At 36.6% G+C, this 20,312-nt stretch overlaps 1 protein-coding gene across 1 annotated transcript in view; it reads right to left on the reverse strand.

Annotated features, from left to right (window-relative positions):
- The window catches only part of LOC144238404 (putative ATP-dependent RNA helicase DDX60), a 100,775-nt gene extending 81,890 nt beyond the window's left edge, over window positions 1–18,885 (reverse strand). Inside the window, exons 1-8 of the mRNA XM_077772231.1 lie at window positions 18,835–18,885; window positions 11,372–11,481; window positions 11,172–11,241; window positions 10,011–10,200; window positions 8,568–8,909; window positions 6,505–6,621; window positions 3,498–3,659; window positions 1,360–1,518 (exon numbers count right to left, since the gene is read on the reverse strand). Coding sequence (XP_077628357.1) covers window positions 1,360–1,518; window positions 3,498–3,659; window positions 6,505–6,621; window positions 8,568–8,909; window positions 10,011–10,200; window positions 11,172–11,241; window positions 11,372–11,375 — 1,044 coding nt within the window. The 5' untranslated portion in view covers window positions 11,376–11,481; window positions 18,835–18,885. The remainder of the gene's footprint in view (window positions 1–1,359; window positions 1,519–3,497; window positions 3,660–6,504; window positions 6,622–8,567; window positions 8,910–10,010; window positions 10,201–11,171; window positions 11,242–11,371; window positions 11,482–18,834) is intronic.
- Between the last annotated feature and the right edge of the window lie 1,427 nt (window positions 18,886–20,312).

The following is a 20,312-nucleotide window of genomic DNA, read 5'->3' on the forward strand; positions in this document are numbered from 1 at the left end:
TTTTCTTCACAGGACCTATACAGTCCTATATGATTTGTCTCTTACCATCTCTTCAGCTTTATCATCTTCTCATAATCTTTCTATTCCAGTTCTAGAGGTTGTATTCCAGTTCCTTGATCCTGCCATTGTCAGGATGATTCCACATGCTGTTTCATCTCCTAGAATCCAGTGTCCTTCCTCTCTTCAACTTGCTAACCCCTAATTCATCCTTCAAGATATGCATTACTTCACTTCCTTTCATTTCTTAAAAGAAGCCATCCTTTTATAACTGAATTGAGACTTCTTATCATTAGACTCTAAAGTATCCTATAGTTCCTCCTTAATATCAGCTTTAAAAAATTCAATCTCTGTCTTCCTACAAAAGCTATCTGTAGTTCTATTACAATGGAGGGGTGAGATGGGTAAACATATTCTTATTTTTCTCATTGTATCCCCAGTGATTCACGCAATGCATATGAATTAGATAAATAGTTTTGGACTAGCTTACTAATAATTGGTTCTAAAATATTTTTCTTGAGCATTTTGACTGTAAGTATCAAGATTCTTTAAAAGTTATCCATTTAAATTGATCCACTAATCCCACTTCTGGGCATGAAGTCTAAGTCAACATCCCCAAATCAAAGGAAAAGGCTTACAGTCAAAAAACCAGGAGAATAGCAGCATTTATAATATAACAATTAAAACCCTCTTAATATTCCACAATATGAGAATGAGTGACTAAACCATGGTATATGGTATATTAAACCATGGTATATGAAAGAATGCTAACCAAGAGTACGAAAGAAAACTTTTTAAAAATATGTGAAAAGAATATCATATACAAATGTGAATATATATATTCATTCCAATGTCTCAAACAATGACAAATAATAACGGAAAGATTTATTCATTTAAAATTAAGAGAATAAACCAAAATGTGAAAAATTATTGACTTGAACAGTGAGTAACTGGGTAAGTTTTTCGTTTGTTTTTGCTATTTTCCTAAAGTCTACAAATGTTCTTAAGTAATATCTATAATGGACAAAAATAACTATTACGTTTATATCTTTAACTCCTCTCAAGAGCAGAATACAATGGTTACCAATCTCATATAATTAATAATACAAAAACCTGATCTTGACAGAAGTTAGAAGAAGGAAAACAGGGAGTTTTTTCCTTGGATTGGATGTAGAGCCTGCTGTTTGTAATTACTACCAGAGTTGTTGAAATTAGCAAGACACTGACTTAGGCCTTCAAACCTTTAAGGTCCCCAACGGACTGACATTATTCCCTTTTAAATCTGTTTGGAGGGTGACTGGTTCAGTTTTTTTTCAAACAATTGAAACAAAAAGTAAACAAACTGATACAGAGCACATTTACCATCTTTAAGAAAGTCTGGAGGTTCTTAGTCCAATGAGAAGTGATGAATCTAGCACAGGTCCTTTGGGAAAGAGGCAAGTGGAGTAGAAAAACCACACTGAGACAGTGCAGTTTACACAAATCTTCCATCTCTTGCACATTTAAGCAATTACTTTCCACCTGAATAAAATAAAGAAGGCAAAATAGACACCAACAGGCTATGAATTGCATGTAGCACCACGAAGATCAGCAGGCACATTTTCCTGTGTAGGAGTCACACTTTATTACATTCTTAACTCTATGTTTTTGAGGGGTTTTTTCTTCATACATAAATTTGACTGCATATAAAATACAAAAGTCAGGTAAGGGGATGGGGAACTGCCAGTTCAAGAGCAGTTTACATAAAGCATTCTTTAGTATTTGTAGTTAAGCCTTACCTTAGGTGAGCTGACACAGCAGCTAATGATCCCACAGGACTTTGAACTGATGGAGCCATACTTTAAATGCTCTATTCTGTCTAAAGCATCATACTTTAATTTTTTAAATGTTTTTATTTATTTTTGAGAGAGAGAGAGACGTACAGAGCAAGCAAAGAGGGGCAGAGAGAGAGCGAGACAGAGACTCCGAAGCAGGCTCCAGGCTCTGAGCTGACGGCATAAAGCCCAACATGGGGCTTGAACTCATGAACCCTGAGATCATGACCTGAGCCTAAGTCCAACTCAGAACCGAATGAGCCACCCAGGTGCCCCTAAGACATCATTCTTTAAAAGTTACACTACATTACCAGAGTGCATAAACCAGAACACATCTAAAATATTTACTCAATTAGAAAAAAATGGTCATATTTAACATAATTGGACAAGGACCCCCAAGTCATCTTCAAATGTTTGCAGGGCTGTCAGTAAAGCCAAACTAAGGCTTCCTTCAGAGTGCCTCCAGAAGGTCAAATAGAGGGTCTCATAGTTAGAGAAGTTCCAAAGAGAGACACTTGGTTTGGTATCATTTTTGTGATAATAACTTAAAATGTCATGCCTAATCATCTAAAAAATATTTTACTAAAAATATAATCAAGTGGATATTGGCAAACCGAATATAAAGGATGCTAGGTAAAATGTTATAAGCCCTGTTCGTTTTTGAGTGTATAAAACAGCTACAAAATGCTTGGTTTTCCTTTAATAAAAACCTTCAAGCAAGAATGCCCCCCACAGTCAGGTTGTATACAAAATAATGTGTGTACCCCCGTGTGTCTGTACATGTGCATATGTACACATGTATATAGGGAGGACTGTTTACTGGAGAGCAAATCCATACTGGCCAGCAGATTCTTAAGGAGCTCTATTAATCATAAAGAAGTTTAACATCTTTAGGGGGCACCTGGATGGCTCAGTCGGTTAAGCATCCAACTTCAGCTCAGGTCATGATCTCACGGTTCATGAGTTTAAGCCCTACGTTGGGCTCTGTGCTGACAGCTCAGAGCCTGGAGCCTGCTTCAGATTCTATGTCTCCCTCGTTCTCCGCTTCTTCACTGCTTGCTTGCTCTCTCTCTCTCAAAAATATTTTTTTTTAATGAATAAATTAGAATAAAATCTTTAAAAAAGTTAAAGACCTTTAGTATTTCTCTAGCAAGGACAGCACTAAGACACTACAATGAGAATGTTCTTTGTAAAGACAGTTTGGTATATGGAACTTGAACAAAACAGACATGGGTTCAGTTCACAGTGCTATTTAATCGAGGAATGATTCCTGGACTATCAGAACCTCAAGTGTTCTCATATGTGAAATGGGAATAACAGTACCTCCCTTGAAATGCTGCTGTGAGTATATAAAGGCACAAGGCATAGAGCCCAGGACATTACAATGTAAGCTCTCACCAAGTGCTAATTTCCCTTCTTATTCTCCTTCTTCTGGATGATGGGACAAATGTCATTTAAATGTGCACTGAAGGGAAACATATGTATAGTAAACCACTAGATCATACAACAATATAATAGATACTTCCTATAAACAAATTCCAGGTGTTCCTTCTTTGGGGAGAAAATTTATATAAATAAATTAGGGAAATAAATAAAATACCAAATGGAAGAAAAGGCAGAAAGAAATCAATAAAATTTCAGAAGTGGAGAGCAGTGGTGTTTAACAGTAAAATTATACAATCACACCTCTTGGATGTTAATGTTCTCATCAGAGACACTCTTCTTTCTGTTTTCTAAAAAGTGATGGTACATTCTCAAAGACAATGAGCATGAAGTAACACAAAGAACACGCCGAATGTCAGATCCTTCTGGCCAGAGTTGCTTAAGCAGAAAAATAGTTTCACATGCCTGTCACAGAAGAACACTAAATGTCATGACATTTAAAAAAATATTTTTATTTATAAGTGATCTTACCAGAAGAAATCATACAAAGATAGATATGATTACATAAAACTACAAATATTCCTGTTGAAAACAATAAACCAAATTTTAAGATGAGAGTGCTTATGTCTGTAATATAGATAGAACACTTAAAAATTGAAAGACAAAAAAATGATATAATCCTTCTAGAAAGACAATTGATAAGACCTAAGTAAGCAACATATACACTTATCTTTTGACTCCTCAATCCCATTTTTAAAATCAAGTCTGAGGATATACTTCCATTAAATAATACAAAATTATACATTATGGCATTTATATTTGTATAAATATAAATTTAACTATATAAGATATAGTTAAATATAAATAAATATAAATTCCATAGCAGGAAATCAATTATATTATATCCACATGAGGAAGTGCTATGCAACTACATAACGAGAAAGGTTTTTTAAAATTGCCTTAAAATGATTTCTAGAACATGCTAAGTGTGAAAAGAAAGTTACTGAAGAATATCTACATCATGCAATCCTTTCTTTAAGAAGGAAGAGGATATAAGAAAATATGCACATGTCTGCTATTTATGCAAAAATAAATAAATAAATAAATAAATTCTAAAAAAGGAAAAAAAAGAAACAAATACCAGAAGGATACGTGTGACACTAACGAGACAAGTTACCTACAGAAAGTATTTGGGAAAGTGGGGAACCATAGAGAATGGGATCAGAGTAGCAGGGATGAGAGTAGTGTCACTTTTTAGAGTATATCCTTTTCTGTATCTCTGATTCTTAGAATCATAAGTATATTTCATACACCTTTCACATACCCTCCAAAATAAACAGGTGATTTTTAAAAATATAGATATGGTTGGGATACCTAAGTGGCTCAGTTGGTTGAGCATCTGGCTTCTGCTCAGGTCATGATCTCATAGTTCGTGAGTTTAAGCCTCATGTCAGGCTCTGTGCTGACAGTCAGAGCCTGGAAACTGCTTCAGATTCTGTGTCTCCTTCTGTCTCTGCCCCTCCCCTGCTCACACCAGGTCTCTGTCTCTGTCTCTCAAAAATTAATAAGCATTGAAAAAATTTTTTAATTTAAAAATCTGAATATGGGTGGGAGGTACCCAAAATGAAGTACAAATATTAACCAACAAACCTAACTGTATTAATAATGAATAATATAACCAAACTGAACAGGGTATGAAAGAAAAGAACTAACCTAAACAACTTTGGGAAGCAGTATTTTAACATGTTCTATGACTAAGGCTAAAAGAATTGCACATAAATCCTGTAATCCACTTAGTGACTATGTTCCTTACAAGCTTTGTTTACCAATTCTAAAACCAATACGTAAAAACTTTATGTATATACTAGAATTGATTAAAAAAATAAGTAAATATATTGTATGTAATGAGAGAGCTGAATTTCTCACAGCTGGGGAAAAAATTACAAATAAAGAAATGAGAAGGGTAAAATGAAGGATATGAAGTTGGATTGGAATAAAAGTCATTGGTGTGAAAGCATGATATTTAAGATAGATGATAGATAGATGATTGATAGATAGATAAAATAGATATGTGTGTATGCATGGCTTAGCATTCATATATATATTTCCTAGCTGTGTCTTCCGAAAAGTCTTCATAGTAATGACATCCCAGGGGAAATGAACAAACATAATTGCCAGATCTTGGCTTCTAAATGTTACTTTCCACTAAAAGCAACCAGAACTGCTTAGAGAAGTAGTTTATTTCAAGACTGAGGTAGAGAAAATACAAGATGAGAATGGTACATCTTGTGGTTCAAAAAGTAAAACAGTGCTCAGAAAGACCAGGCTTGATGAGTCTGAAGATAAAAATACATCCGTGTAACCATCACCACAATGTATATCATCATATCTCAATAAAGTGGTTTTAGAAAAGAAAAAAAAAAAAAGATGGGGAGGATGTGGGTCTTACAAAAGAACACAGGTGCAAACCTGAAGGAGTTTCTAATGTGCAAACCTAGAACAATTTGGGTACCAAAACAACTGGACTTTTATCTATAATATATCCACTAGTCCATACTGATATAAATAAATAAACAAGTAAAGGGCACAGATACAGGATCTCTCCTTTGCAGTAGAATTCCAGTTAACAAAAGTCGGAGGAAAAAGTGAAATAGAAAATAACCAGTAGGCAAACAGATCAGCAATAACTGTTGCAGACAAGATCTACTGATGGGTTCCAGAATTAATCAGCATAAGTCTGAGAAGAAAGAGGATTTTCACAGTCAGGAAAGATAGTAACTTTATGGTGAAGGCTGGCAGGCACCAGCCCAACAACTGTTAAGGCATCATGAATGTTTTGATATACTGTGCACAACACCAATTCACTGGCATTCTTGCCAAAATACATAACATCATTTCCATCATGAGAAAACATTAGACATGCCCAAACTGAGGGATATTTAAAACTATAACTGATCAATACTTTTCAAAAATATCAAGGTAATGAAAGATAAGGAAACACTGAAAAACTACTACAGATTGGAGGAGACTAGAGAGAAATAACTAAATGGATACACGACCCTAGACAGAATCTTGGTACTGCAAAAGGACATTCATGGAAAAGTAAGTGAAACTCAAATAGTGTCTGAAGCTTAGTTAATAGTATTATACAGATATTTCCTGGTTTTGAAAAATGTACCACGGTTATATAAGATGCTAACATTAGGGGAAGCTGAGTGAAAAGTCTATGGGATCTCAGTATTATTTTTGCAACTTTTTTATAATTAAAAAAATTAGTTCAAATAAAAAGTTTTTAAAGAAGTTTCAGTACCTCGTCCATTATATTTTTCCATTTTAAATTTCCAAAAAGAGATTCTAGTGCTAAAGGTCTACATGCTTGCAATTGTTTAATCAGGATTTTATAAGCATTCTCAATCTTCATTTTATTCTGTAAAAGAAAGGCAAGTCACATAAACTGTCATAAATAAAATATCTAATCACTTTCCAACTACAGAAAATCATATATTGAAGATATAACTGAAAATATACTTCCAAGTTAAAAAAATTAAACTAATGTAATTACAGGTCATCAACAATGCTTTTAAAGTCTGTCAAGCAGCACTATTTTGTCTTTGCTGAATTAATTTCTGTCTGGGAATTTAGTGCATTTTATTTTTTTAACAACTTTATAAAAACTATAATTAGCATAACATAAAATTTACTTAAAGGGGACAATTCAGTGGCTTTTGATAAAGCTACTTAGTTGTATAACCATCATCATAATCATTTTAGAACATTTCCAACATCTCAAGAAAAAAAGTGTGCCCATTTAATATATTCTACTTTATTGTGAAAAGTTTCAAACATACATGTAAATAAGGAGTAGCATAATCTCCCCTCAGGTACCTATCATCATTATCAGCATACATTGATTTTTTTTTAATATTTATATTTTAGTTAATATACAGTGCAATACTGGTTTCAGATAGAAGACAGTGATTCATCACTTACTACACTGCATTTTTATTTGCATTTCAGATAGTCCTCAAACAGATAAATGAAATAATCTCTTTAAAATGAGTGCTCCATAAACTAGGAAACATACTATTATTCTAGAAACAAAATCTAACATTTAAAAAATCTTTTTTTAAATTTTGTTAATATTTATTTATTTTTGAGAGAGAGACAGAGACAGAGTGCAAGCAAGGGAGGGAAGAGAGAGAGAGGGAGACAGAATCTGAAGCAGGCTCCAGGCTCTGAGCTGTCAGCACAGAGCCAGATGTGGGGCTTGAACTCATGAACTGTGAGGTCATGACCTGAGCCAAAGTCTGTCGCCCCACCGACTCAACCACCCAAGCACCCCTAAAATAATATTCTTAAGGAGAGATTGAGGACAATGTTTGTAGAGCACTCCTCAAACTCAGATTTGGAAACTGTTCTAACAGAATAAAATGAGATCAAATGATTACAGAACCTCTTCTCAATATAAAAATCAATTTGAGGGTTGGAAATAGTTTAATGGCTAGGATTCTAACTATAGCAAAACAAACTATCTTATTAGATTTCATGACAACCATCTGGATGTTTCCAAATACCAGAAGGGGTATGATACTATTCTCAAAGAGCAAAAAATGTTAATTGACTCACAAATTCTGATGAAATACAGAATTAATATCTTCATATTTAGGATTTCACTATAAGTAGTGAAAAATAAACAGAAACTAAATTCATTTCTAAAATCAGTATGCATTTTTAACTCCCAAAATTTCAATACAATAATTGTCAAATACACCAATACAGAAAACAGTAAGATCAAGCAATTCTCTGAAAATTCTACTGATGCATTAATATTATGAAATAAGCATTTCCCTTATTTTCTTCCTCATCACCCTTCTGCATTGTTTTCTCCTTAAAACTACTATATTAACAATCATTTCACTAGTATGTCTCACCAGCAGAGGCATAAATTTTTACTTCCAAATCAAATGCATTTTTGACCTTCATTAACTTGGAGGCAATAATACCACACAGTACGTATATACATAAGGGCTAGAGTCAGACTGCTCCTTTTCAAACCTTGCTCTATTATTCATTTACTATTGATAATGAGCAAATTACTTCCTTGAGTATTATGTCCTCATCTGCAAAACACAGATGATACTAACCTATCTAAAGGGTTGGAAAGGTTTAAAAAATGACTCATGAGAAGTACCAATCACTGTTGTTATTTCAAGTTCTGAATATATTATTGCATTTGTGTTACTGTTATTGTTAATTTTCTCTACCTCTCTGCGAAACCTATAATAATTTCCATAGAAGTGTTAGAAATAAAACTAAGTAATTTGGAAAATTCTGTAAAATTCTAGAAAAAATTTGTCTTTAGATATCAATTACCTCACTGAAAAAATGTTGATTCTTGGACGTGCTTGGCATAAGGTATGCATAAAGTCGAAGAATATTGGACGTTTGCCCTGAGGAAAGCACAACATTGACTTTCATTGCCCAAGACTGAATAATTAAAAAGTTGAAAAGGTGTGTTTGTAGAGGGTTCAGGCCTTCATCTGCAACTATCATGTAATATGGATAACGTTCTTCTAAGAAACTTTTCCATCCGTGTGATAAGCATCCAGAAAATTCTGTTTGAACATCAATGGTGGTATTACGCTGAAGATGAAGAATTAAAGCAGTTCTCAAAGGAAGAAGTTCAGGGAGGCTGAAATATGCATACTCAGCATCCTGTAGGAATGAGATAAAGTATATTATTTTGAAATTATCATTTAATTGGTTTACACATGTCATTAAAGTCATTAAAGGAAAAGGTTCCAATACAGTTTTCTTCTGCTTGATAGCGAGACCTTGACTGTCATTTAACAAATACATGGCATAAATCACAATTTGGATTTAAATACAGGCGTCCCCTTTAAGCAGGCACATAATGCTCAGGGTTTATCACAATTTTCCTTTGTATTTGAATTCTTTTCCTCGCCAATCTCACATCAAAAAGAAAAAGGAGACAAAATACATGCAAAAGCAAATGGTGGATATAAATTATCCAGAACAGGAAGCTGAGATGAATCACTTTGAGAGGACGATCCCAATTTAGTGTGATTCTTCTGAAGCAGAGGTTTTTCTCAACAGATCAAAAGTAGTGCCGAAAACTAGACTGTAAACATTAGGTTGGAATCCTGGCTCTTTACTCAAAATATTGCTTGTATGAAGTCAGCAATGTTTAAAAACCTAACAATAGTGTTGATTGCAAAATGTCTGAACAGACACACATCAAAACCCTTACAGGTAATAACTTGGTCACCTTCAGGGCTATCCCTGAAGCCCTGAAGGAAGGGGTGGTAGTGGTTATACCTATCTGTATTTGAAACTGCTAATATTTTATTAATTATATTCATAATCAGAAAAGGAAGACCAAATACTTCTCCTCAGAGTATTTACTATGGAACAAGTAATAAACGAAGCAGTATTAATGAGTTTGACATTTTTCTGGGCTCAGGTAAATTGACTGCAGAGTTCTGAAGACAGAAACAGTTCTCATAGTTGGAAAAGTAGAATTCTGAGATCAACTGAGCTTCTGCTGAGATTGCTTACCCTCCTTCATGATCCCGTGTGTCCTTGTATAAAGTTTAATTATTGCAAATAAAATATAATCTTAAATGTGGTAATTTCTGAATACTTGGACTATGGGTATCTTTTCTGTACTTCCATTTAAACTTTATGAATTCTTATAGATATAAGACATATTTAACTTTGTATTAAGAACAAAATATAAAATAGGAAGGAGTTTTAGGAAGGAATTTTAGTTTTAGTTCTTAAATCACATGTTACCTTGAAGAAAACTATGGCAAATTGTCCTCCTTTACTGATAAGATCCATAAGATAGTATTCAACTACATAAAAGAAGTGGAGGTCTTGCCCCTGCTTTAAGGATTTCTCACATATGCATGTAGCAAGTAGTGAATCTCCGTCAATCAGAAAAAATTCAGATTCAACAAAATCATTGAATAAGCTGGAATATCTAAAATGAAAATAGTTAAAACAGAAATTACATATTGAATAAGTGAGGCACCAAAAAGACAGTATTCTTATTAGTATGCCATGTATTAGCATGCCAAAAAGACATTGTTATTAGTATGCCATGATCACTATCGTCAATAGGCGAATTTGCCAAGTAATTATTTTTTGTCAGGCCCTAGGCTAAGACTTTTCAAATATATCCATATGTAGGACTATCCTTCATAGGAAGAAGGCGGGATCATTCCCATTCTATAGATCTAGAAAATAAGCCTCAAAGAGACAGAGCAAATGATATAAGACCACATGGCAGAATCTAGATTGGAATCAGGAATTTAACACCTGTATTCTGAATATAAACTTGTATTAAATTTCCTTCCTGCTTAATCAATACTATTTTTTATAAAGCAACAGGTTCGTTGATAGCTGTGTACAAATAATGCAAAAGAAAACTGTTTCCATCCACTATCAAGCAGCTCTAAAATTTTTATGTTAAACAATCATATACATATATATATATATGCATGTGCATATATAATCATATATACAATATACTTTAATATATATACTGGGATAGATAGACATTACTTTAATGTCAAATAGATATACAGGAAATATGGTATCAAATTGTACATCTCTTTTTTAATTTATTTATTTAAATTCAAGTCAGTTAACATACAGTGTAGTCTTGGTTTCAGGAGTAGAACCCATGATTCATCTCTTACATATGACACCCAGTGCTCATAAAAGTGCCCTCCTTAATGCCCATTAATGCCTTAATGCCTCCATTTAGTCCATTTCCCCCACCTACCTCCCCTCCAGCAACCCTCAGTTTGTTCTCTGTATTTAAGAATCTCTTATGGTTTGCCTCCCTCTCTCTTTTTATCTTATTTTTCTTTACCTTCACCCATGTTCATTTGTTTTATTTCTTAAATTCCACATAGGAGTGAAGTCTTTATTTATCACAATACTCACTCAGCTTTGGGCAATGCACCCATAATTAACTGTGACATTTTTTCTAAAAGCATCATGTGTTCTTCTAAACCTAAAAAATAAATTGTTTACTTATTATTTGAAAAGAAGAAATAACAATAAAGTTATTGTCATTCCATTAAATCCATATATCTTAAAGAATCATTATTTTATATTTATAAATATTTTAAATTGAAAATTACCCATTCTTGCTGCTATCTGGACCTCGAACCTGAACTGGAAAACATTAATTATAGCAATTTCCCTTTACTTTGGTACCTCTAAGTGGCAATGATTAATGAAAATGACAGACCTACAAAGAAAGAAGAAAAATTAGAAATTCATTTATTCCATCAACAAATAGTATTGAATGACTACTGTGTGTTAAGCGAAACATCAGGCAATAGGAATATATGAACAAAAGGCAACATGCTGTTGGTTCTTATGGAGCTTAAAATCCATTAGGAAAGACAAATATTAATCAGATAATCGTATGAACAAGGAAAAATTTAAACTGTGACAAAGTCAAACAGGATAGAGGAAGCATCCCTAATGAAGTAATGCTTGAGCTGATTTCTGAAGGATGAAACAAGAATTAATTAAATAAAGGGATGGGGAGGGTGGGGGGTAGCAGCATTCCAGGCAGAAAGTACCATGTACAAAAAAGTCTTGTGTCATGAATGAGTGTGGGTGGTAGTAGATCCTGAATAGAAGCCAGTCAGGTTGGAATGGAAAGAGTGAGAGAAAAGCTAGCTGTACTAGAGGATCACAGGAATAGAAAAGCATGGAGAGCCTTTGAGGACATGTTTTCATCCTAAAATCTATTGATGGATTTTAAGTAGGTAGTGTTATGAGTGGCTTTACATTCTGAAAGAATACTCTGGCTACAGTAGAGAAAATAGATAAGATGGGAGCAAAGTTCCTGTTAGTAGAGCAGAGAGAAAACCATGATTCAGAAGGGTAATGAAAGTAGTTTAATGTAATATAGTTTGATGGTGGTTTGGGGCACCTATGGATATTAAATATTTAGATGGATTTAACATAATTTGGTAATGGATCTGATATGGATAGAGAAAAGGGAAGAGTGAAGGTTGTCAAGGATGATTTTAGGATTCCACCTGATGCAACAGGATGGAGGACTAGGCTATTCCCTGAGCAGGAAACCTTGGAATAAGCCTACATTTCAAGGAAAGATCATGAGTTCATTTGTGGTCACTCTGAGTTTGACTTGATTTCAAGACCCATTATAGGACACGTCACATGAGTAATTAAACATGTAGGTCTAGAGGTCAAACACAAGGTCTGAGCTAGACCTGAATATGTGAGTAATTTGAATAGTATTGTAAATGAGGTCATTGATGTAGATGAGATTGCTTGGACAGAGAGACACAGTGTCATGGAAGAAGAAGAAAGGACTGAAAATCCATTTTTGCAGATCACTAATATTTAATAAATGCCAATGGAGAAAAGGAAGAGTCTGCAAAGGTAACTGAGAAAGAACTGTCAAAGAGGCAGAAGGAAATGCTCTTGAGCATTCTGTCACAAAAAACAAATATTGAGACATTCTTCAAATATGCCATATAGTGTGTTAGGGCAGTGAAGCTTGATAGATGATAGATAGATAGATAGATAGATAGATAGATAGATAGATAGACAGACACATACATAGATAGACACATACATAGATACATAGATACACAGATACATAGATATTCATATTATATGACATTAAAGAACATATAATGGTAAGGCACACATTGATAATAATATTAAAATAACAATGCATGGAGGTTCATCACTGCAAAATGAGTAAACCTGAAGAAAGAAGAAATTACTGTGGGTTGGAATGGAATGTTTAGGAAACACTTAATGGAGACAGGCAAAAGTATGGTCTCTCGCTTACCTAGTTATTCTCCCTTTTTTCAGATCTATAGAGCATCTACTCCCCACCAAGCATTGCACTTGCTGTAACATATGCAAATATGCATAAAACATGGTCCTCTCCCCTCATAATCTGGTAAGGGTGTAAAGAGAATTAAATCAAAAAGCGTGATGTGCTTAGTGACCTAGCAGAAATGGTACTGGAAGCCATTAGAGAATTGANCATCACTGCAAAATGAGTAAACCTGAAGAAAGAAGAAATTACTGTGGGTTGGAATGGAATGTTTAGGAAACAATGGAGACAGGCAAAAGTATGGTCTCTCGCTTACCTAGTTAATTCTCCCTTTTTTCAGATCTATAGAGCATCTACTCCCCACCAAGCATTGCACTTGCTGTAACATATGCAAATATGCATAAAACATGGTCCTCTCCCCTCATAATCTGGTAAGGGTGTAAAGAGAATTAAATCAAAAAGCGTGATGTGCTTAGTGACCTAGCAGAAATGGTACTGGAAGCCATTAGAGAATTGAAAGAGTTCTTCAATCAACTGGAGTATTCAGGCTCTTGTGTTCTGAGGTTTTGAGGACACATTTAAAAGATGAGAAAGAATTATGGAAGCATCTTGGAGAAGGTAAGAGACACAGAGGATCACATTTCAGAGACCAAAATAGTACTGGTTTAATGCACAGAGAGGTGAAACCACATGACAAGTTTGATTCCACAGGTTGTTCCACATGGCACAAAACAGAATGATTTGACTGGAAATGAGATAAGAAAAGTAGGTACAGCCTACAATATAAGGGGCTTTTGCCAAGGGAAGAAGTTTAGATAATTTCCCGAAAACTCTCTGCTATCCAATTCATGCAGTTCCCAACCTCACTAATTGTACATTAACCGTACTTTCTTCCTTCAGTTCTCCAAACTGTACCAAGTTCAAACATAAAAGATGATTCCATAAGAATTGAGTAAACAGGAGAAAATTAACCCCAAGTATCTTACATTGCAGAAGGGAGAGATCCATAAAAGGTAGGGTGAGGTGGAATGAAATAAGATGAAATAAGGTAATTCATATGTTCCCAGATGTTCTTAATGTCTCAAGAATTTTTCTTATGGTACTCCTAGGACAAAATAAATACCTAATAGCTTATTTATTAAGTAGTTAGCTCCAAGCAAATTAATAAATCTTAACATCATTTGAAAATATAATACACATACTGAAAGAAAAAACATCATTTCTAAATTAAATGACAACAATTACTAATGAGATATATGTACACTACAGCTTTTCAACAAGAGCCATGGTAGCAAAATAAAAACCTTCTCAATTGGACAATTAAGGAGTTCCATATCGTGCCTGTCTACGTCCTCTCATGTATCATATAGGAAACTTTTCCTATTAAACTTTACCCTGAACTCATACCAGACTTACACAGAATTTACATCACTATGCCCAGTTCTCTCTCATTTAAGGGACAGACACCCTAGGCAAAATTAAACCAGCAACCCACCATAATAACCACTGAATAAATGTATATTTAAAAATCTGAATTATTAGACATTTGGAGGGGTATTAAGAAGAAGCTGGATCCAGACACCTGGGTGGCTCAGTCGGTTAAGTATCTGACTTTGGCTCAAGTCATGATCTTGCGATGTGTTCGAAGGTTGCACCCAGCACTGTGCTAACAACTTGAAGCCTGGAGCCTTCCTCAGATTCTGTATCTCCCTCTCTCTCTGCCCCTCTCCTGCTCACACGCTGTCGCTCTCTCCTTCAAAATAAATAAACATTTAAAAAAAATTTTTTAAAGAAGCTAGATGAATAAATATGATTCAAGGCCAGAAAGTCCTTTAAAAAGTTTGAATTAGCATTCTCTATAATCACAATATTATCTAATACAATAATAACAGGCTGCTACAAAAATAAACAAAAGTAAATGCTCATAAAAATGTATAATTTCAGGAAAAAGTCACATGCAGGGCAATAAAATGGACATGCTGAAATCTCAAGTTAGAGATGGGAAAGAAATCCAGGAAATTTCTTAGAAGACATATGAAAAAACAAAGAGGTGCACCTGGGTGGACCGACTGGTGGACAGTCGGTTCAGCATCTGACTTCAGCTCAGGTCACAATCTCAGGGCTTGTGAGTTCATACCCCACAAGGGACTCTGTGCAGACAGCTCAAAGCCTGGAGCCTGCTTCGGATTCTGTCTCTCTCTCTCTCTCTCTCTCTCTCTCTCTCTCTCTCTTTCTGCCCCTTCCCCTCTCAAGCTCTGTCTCTCTCTCAAAAATAAATAAACATTTAAAAAAAAGAAAAAAGAAAAAGAAAGAAACAAAGAGATGGAAAATAGAAGTAGTAAGAAATATAGAGAATGAGGATAGGTTTCAAATTTTTAAATTCATCTCAAGGTTTTTCCAGAAGGAGAAAACTAAGATTCCAAAATGAGTAGGGATAAAAATAATCAAAGATATAAAATTTAAAGTTATACAATAATACTGGGCCAGATTTAAAGAAAAACACACATTGTTAGATTGAAAAGGTTTTCCAAGTGCTAAGAAGAAATGACAAAAGAGAAACACACACCTAGAAATAGCTCCTTCAAACTGCAGAGCTCCAAGAATAAAGATGGGGATGTGCTGTGAAGAAATGGTCAGAGAGGCCATATGTGAAATGGTTAAAGGCATGAGAACTGTAGACAGAGGCCTTGGTTTTAATCCTAGTAATGAAACATGGTCTATAAAGGTTTTATAATCTTAGGCAGGTTACTTTAAACTTTCTCTGTGTCTCAGTTTCCTCACCTATAAAACTGGAAGAGACAATAATGCCACTCTCCTCTGGCTGTGTTTTCAAAGCTATTTAAATGTATGAGCTGATGTATACAAGTTGATTAAAATTGTATCTGGCACACAGTTAGAACTGAATAAAATGAGGAGTATTATAGGATGTTGATAAAAGAAAATAATGTTTTCAACATTCTGAGGGGAAAATATTTTGAACTTAGAATTCTGTTTTCAGTCATTCAATTCATTAGGAGGGTGGAAAGGTAATATTACTAGACATTTAAGAAGTCACCAACCACCTAGCCTAAATGATAATTTTAAGAGACAGTTCAGAAAATTTGGGGGGGGGTGGAGATCAAGCAGAAGAACAATCAAGAAACAGTGATCCAGAAAAAATAAAGGAAGCTATTAAAAAAAATAGAGGGATCCATGATACTTTGGATTTAGAAAAATATTGATTTCAAACAGTGGTCTTAATGATAAAGAACTACATTTCCAAGTCAACTACATAAATTGCTTCTACAATGAATAACATAATAAATAATTTTGTAACTTGTTTACTTGGCTTTCCATTTTTTACTCAACCATAAACAAATCACAAAAATTAAAGTCATAAATGGGCACCTGGATGACTCAGTCAGTTAAGTGGCCAACTCTTGATCTTAGCTCCGGTCATGAGCTCACAGTTTGTGGGAGAGAGCCCTGGTCAGTTTCTACACGACAGCACAAAGCCTGCTTGGGATTTTCTCCCTCTCTCTCTCTGCCCCTCCCCTACTCGTTTTCTTTCCCTCTCTCTCTCTCTTTCTCTCTCTCTCTCAACATAAATAAAACATTGAAAAAAATAAAGTCAAAAAATACTGTAAACTATGATAAAGCCTTACAATATAAAAATAATATAATTAACCAAATTGGGAGGTTCAGAAAAGGATGAATAGTAGGAAAAAAAAAGAGTGTATATTAAGTTCCTCATTTTTTTATAGCAGAAAGTCCAGAGAGAGCATTTAAAGATAATATATCAAAAATTAAGGGTTTCTGGAATCAAGAAGTTAAATTGCTTTTCTTATATAATTACTGAACCACTGGGTTACCAAATAATATAAATGGGGAAATTTAATTTATACTTATATTACAACTTCTAATGAATTAATAAAGCTTGTTATTTTTAGGTGATAGAACAATAAAAAATACAGGCAAATATCTACTTCCATGTAGAACTGCACCATTGTTGAAATACTTCACCAAAGGGGCACCTCGGTGGCTCAGTCAGTTGAGCATCTGACTTCGGCTCAGGTCATGATCTTGCAGTTCATGAATGCAGGCTCCACATCTGGCTCTGTGCTGACAGCTGAGAGCCTGGAGCCTGCTTGGGATTGTGTGTCTCCCTCTCTCTCTGTCCCTTCCCCACTCACACTCTATCCTTCTTTCTCATTCAAAAATAAATATACATTAAAAACAAATACTCCACCAAAAAAATTTTTTAACCTGAATTTGATCAAAACTCTAGTAACAACAATTAATCAACAAGACATTAATAAGATAGAAGAACCTGTTAAATGATACCAGGAAGATTACAATCTCTACAAGACCAAAAAAAAAGGGGGGGAAGGGAAGAGAAGGAACCCCAATTTATTAAGGAATAAATTACAAGAGAATTAAAGAGATTATAACAAGTTTAAAGACTTATTATCCTATCACAGTAGTGCCAGAACCTTATTTGGGTTCTGATTTAAACAATCCTTAAAAGAAAAAAAGAGAAGGGAAGGTGAAAAAAGAGAAATCATGGAAGACAGCCCAATTGACGAGAGAAGGCCCAGGATGGAATGATGGAACCACTTGATGGAAAGAGTCAAGTTCCTGAAACACTGGAGAAAAGCTGACCAGCAATGGACAGAATTCCAGATGGCCTCCAGGGCTCCAGCACCCTGTGCCCTGCCCTGTATAATACCCTCCCGTTGGGTGTGGGCAGGACCTGAAAACTGAATGGGACAGTCTCTCCCATGATTAGGTCACATTATGTAAGACTCCAACATTCCAGAAGACAGATTCTTCTGCTAGCTTTGAAGACATAAGCCACCATGTTTTGAGAGGGCCACCTGGCTAGGAGCCGAGGGTAGACTCGAAAGGCTGAGAGTAACCCACAGCCAACAAGAAAACAGGGAAGACCCGCAATCCACAGCTGCAAGGAACTGGAGTCTTCCAGCAACTAGAAAGAGCCTGGACAAGATGGCAGCTTCAGCAGACACCTACATTTTAGCCTGGTGAAATGCTGAGTGAAAGCATTCAGTTACTCTGTGTCTAGACTTCTGACTCACGGAAATTTATAAATAATACATTTTTATTGACTTAACCCCCTGAATTTGCAGTACTGTGTTATGCACCAATAGAAAACTAATACATGCCCCTTAACCGTGAATACATGCTTTTACTTGTTAAAGAAGAAATAAATGATTATTGCATGAAGTCACTGAAATGTAGGGGCACGTAGGAATCACCTGTAAGATATTCAAATGTAGATTCTGATTCTGCAAGTTTGTAGTTGCTTCCCGGTTCTGCGTGGAGTGGGAAACTAGCTGCTTGCTGCTATCAATGTCTAGGTTATATTAGTTGTGCTCATATACGGCCTCCCTTAGATTCCCCTCAAGGCCCCACATCCCAGCACCCTTTCTTTGAAGAGGACCCCTCAAAAGCCTGAACTCTCGCCGCTCGCTTCAGACTCCAGCCCCCTCGAGGGCATCTCTTTGCTCTGCCTGTCCCCAAGCCTTGCGTCCCGGGGCCCACAGGAGACCCGTCGGCCACCGTTTTCGGGGTCGAACCAGCGCGCGTCCGGAGCCGCCGCCGGGCCACCTCCCCCTCGGGTCAGAGAGCTGGAACGGCACGCGACATCTCTACTCCGGGTCTCTCCCTTAGTGATCCCTGTCGCCTCGGAGGCATGCCCGCGTCCCCAGCCCGGGTCGCGCGCCGGAGCACTCCCCCCTGCTCCCACCACACCCCGCGGCGCGCGCGCCCGACCTGCTGCGTCTGAGGAGCCGCTGCCCCGCGCCTGCCGGGGAGGAAGCGGCCGCCCGGGGCTCCGAGCGCCGAGCGCTTGTGCTCTGTGGCGACGCGAGGGGGTGAGTGAACCCCGGCTTCTGACCGGCCGAGCCGCCTCAGCCTGTCTTTTGTACCCTGGAAAGGGAGTTTTGGTTTCATTTCTCACATCGGGCACGTTTAAGTTTCGTTTTCCTTTATCACGAAGTAGGTCGGACGGGCTCCAGAGGAGTGAGTCCGAACGCCCTTCCCTTCAGGCGGCACCTTACGAGATCGCAGAGATGGGAACCTGGGCCTCGGAATTCCGACACGGAATAGAGCGAGGCAGCGGCATCTGGGCCCGCTGAGAGGTAAAAGTCAGGGCGGGGCAGAGTTTGGAAACGGATGAAATAGAACGCGGCGGAATCTGACGTTCCAGCGTGGGTCTCGCTGCTCCGCGTTTATGCAAAAACAAAAACAAACAGTGGGGAGGAACCCCTGGACTTGGAGCTCTGTTAGGAGAAGGTAATGGTAACCGTCCTGTGCGAACTCTGTGTGGAGCTCTCACGAGCCAAGACACATCATTAAAAAACAAATTGAAAGTGCAGCTTGCTCGCTTTCATTTCTGCTTTCGTGTTATTTTCACTAAATGTCTGCCCGTCGAGGCAGAAAATCCTGCCGATTTGAGTTTTAACACTTTGCCTCTCTTTCTAGTCTCGGGCTTAAATACACGTGCAGATAGACTGGAAATGAGAAGAGGCAAGTGGAGGTGACAGTGCAGTTGGGTAGTATTAGCAACAATGGGCACCCACAGCTGCTTTGTCCGCAAGGCAAGTGAAGAACAGATGTGTAGATGCTGTTCCACAGAGAAGAGGGAGAACTGAGAGAGCAGTGTGTGACATAGCTTCTTGTCATAAATTGGAGAGTCGAGTTGTTAAAACCCCAGCCCCACCTTGGGCTCTGTGCTGACAGCTCAGACCCTGGAACCCCCTTCACATTCTGTGTCTCCCCCTCTCTCTGCCCCTCCCCTGCTCATGCTGTGTCCCTTTCTGTCTCTGAATAATAAATAAAAACGTTAAAAAAATTTTAAGAAAAGAAAAGGTAGGGATGGAGAGAGTAGACATTGCTCACATCCATCAGGCATCCATTCATTCATTCATTCACTTGTTTACAAATTTGTGATGATGAAATTGAGGAAGTTTAAAACTTTGGAACTTAACACTTGACTGGTCTAAAGTTCTATTTATATCTGTCCTTCTCTGACATCTCTAATAATGATAATCCTCTCCTTCCTCCTGTCAAGAAGTCAGTGTTCCAGATCCTGTGACCTGTGAACACGTTAACTTTTCTGGCAAAAGGTACTTCACAGAATTAAGGATTTTGAGCTGCAGAATTATGCAGAATAACCTGATGGGTTCACTCACTGTCTACAAGACTTCTTCCCCCTCTTACAAATCCTCAGGCTCTTTTAGTCCAGATGT

The sequence above is a fragment of the Crocuta crocuta genome, unplaced genomic scaffold, assembly GCF_008692635.1.
Source record: "Crocuta crocuta isolate KB4526 unplaced genomic scaffold, BGI_CrCroc_1.0 scaffold429, whole genome shotgun sequence".
Taxonomy (NCBI): Eukaryota; Metazoa; Chordata; class Mammalia; order Carnivora; family Hyaenidae; genus Crocuta; species Crocuta crocuta.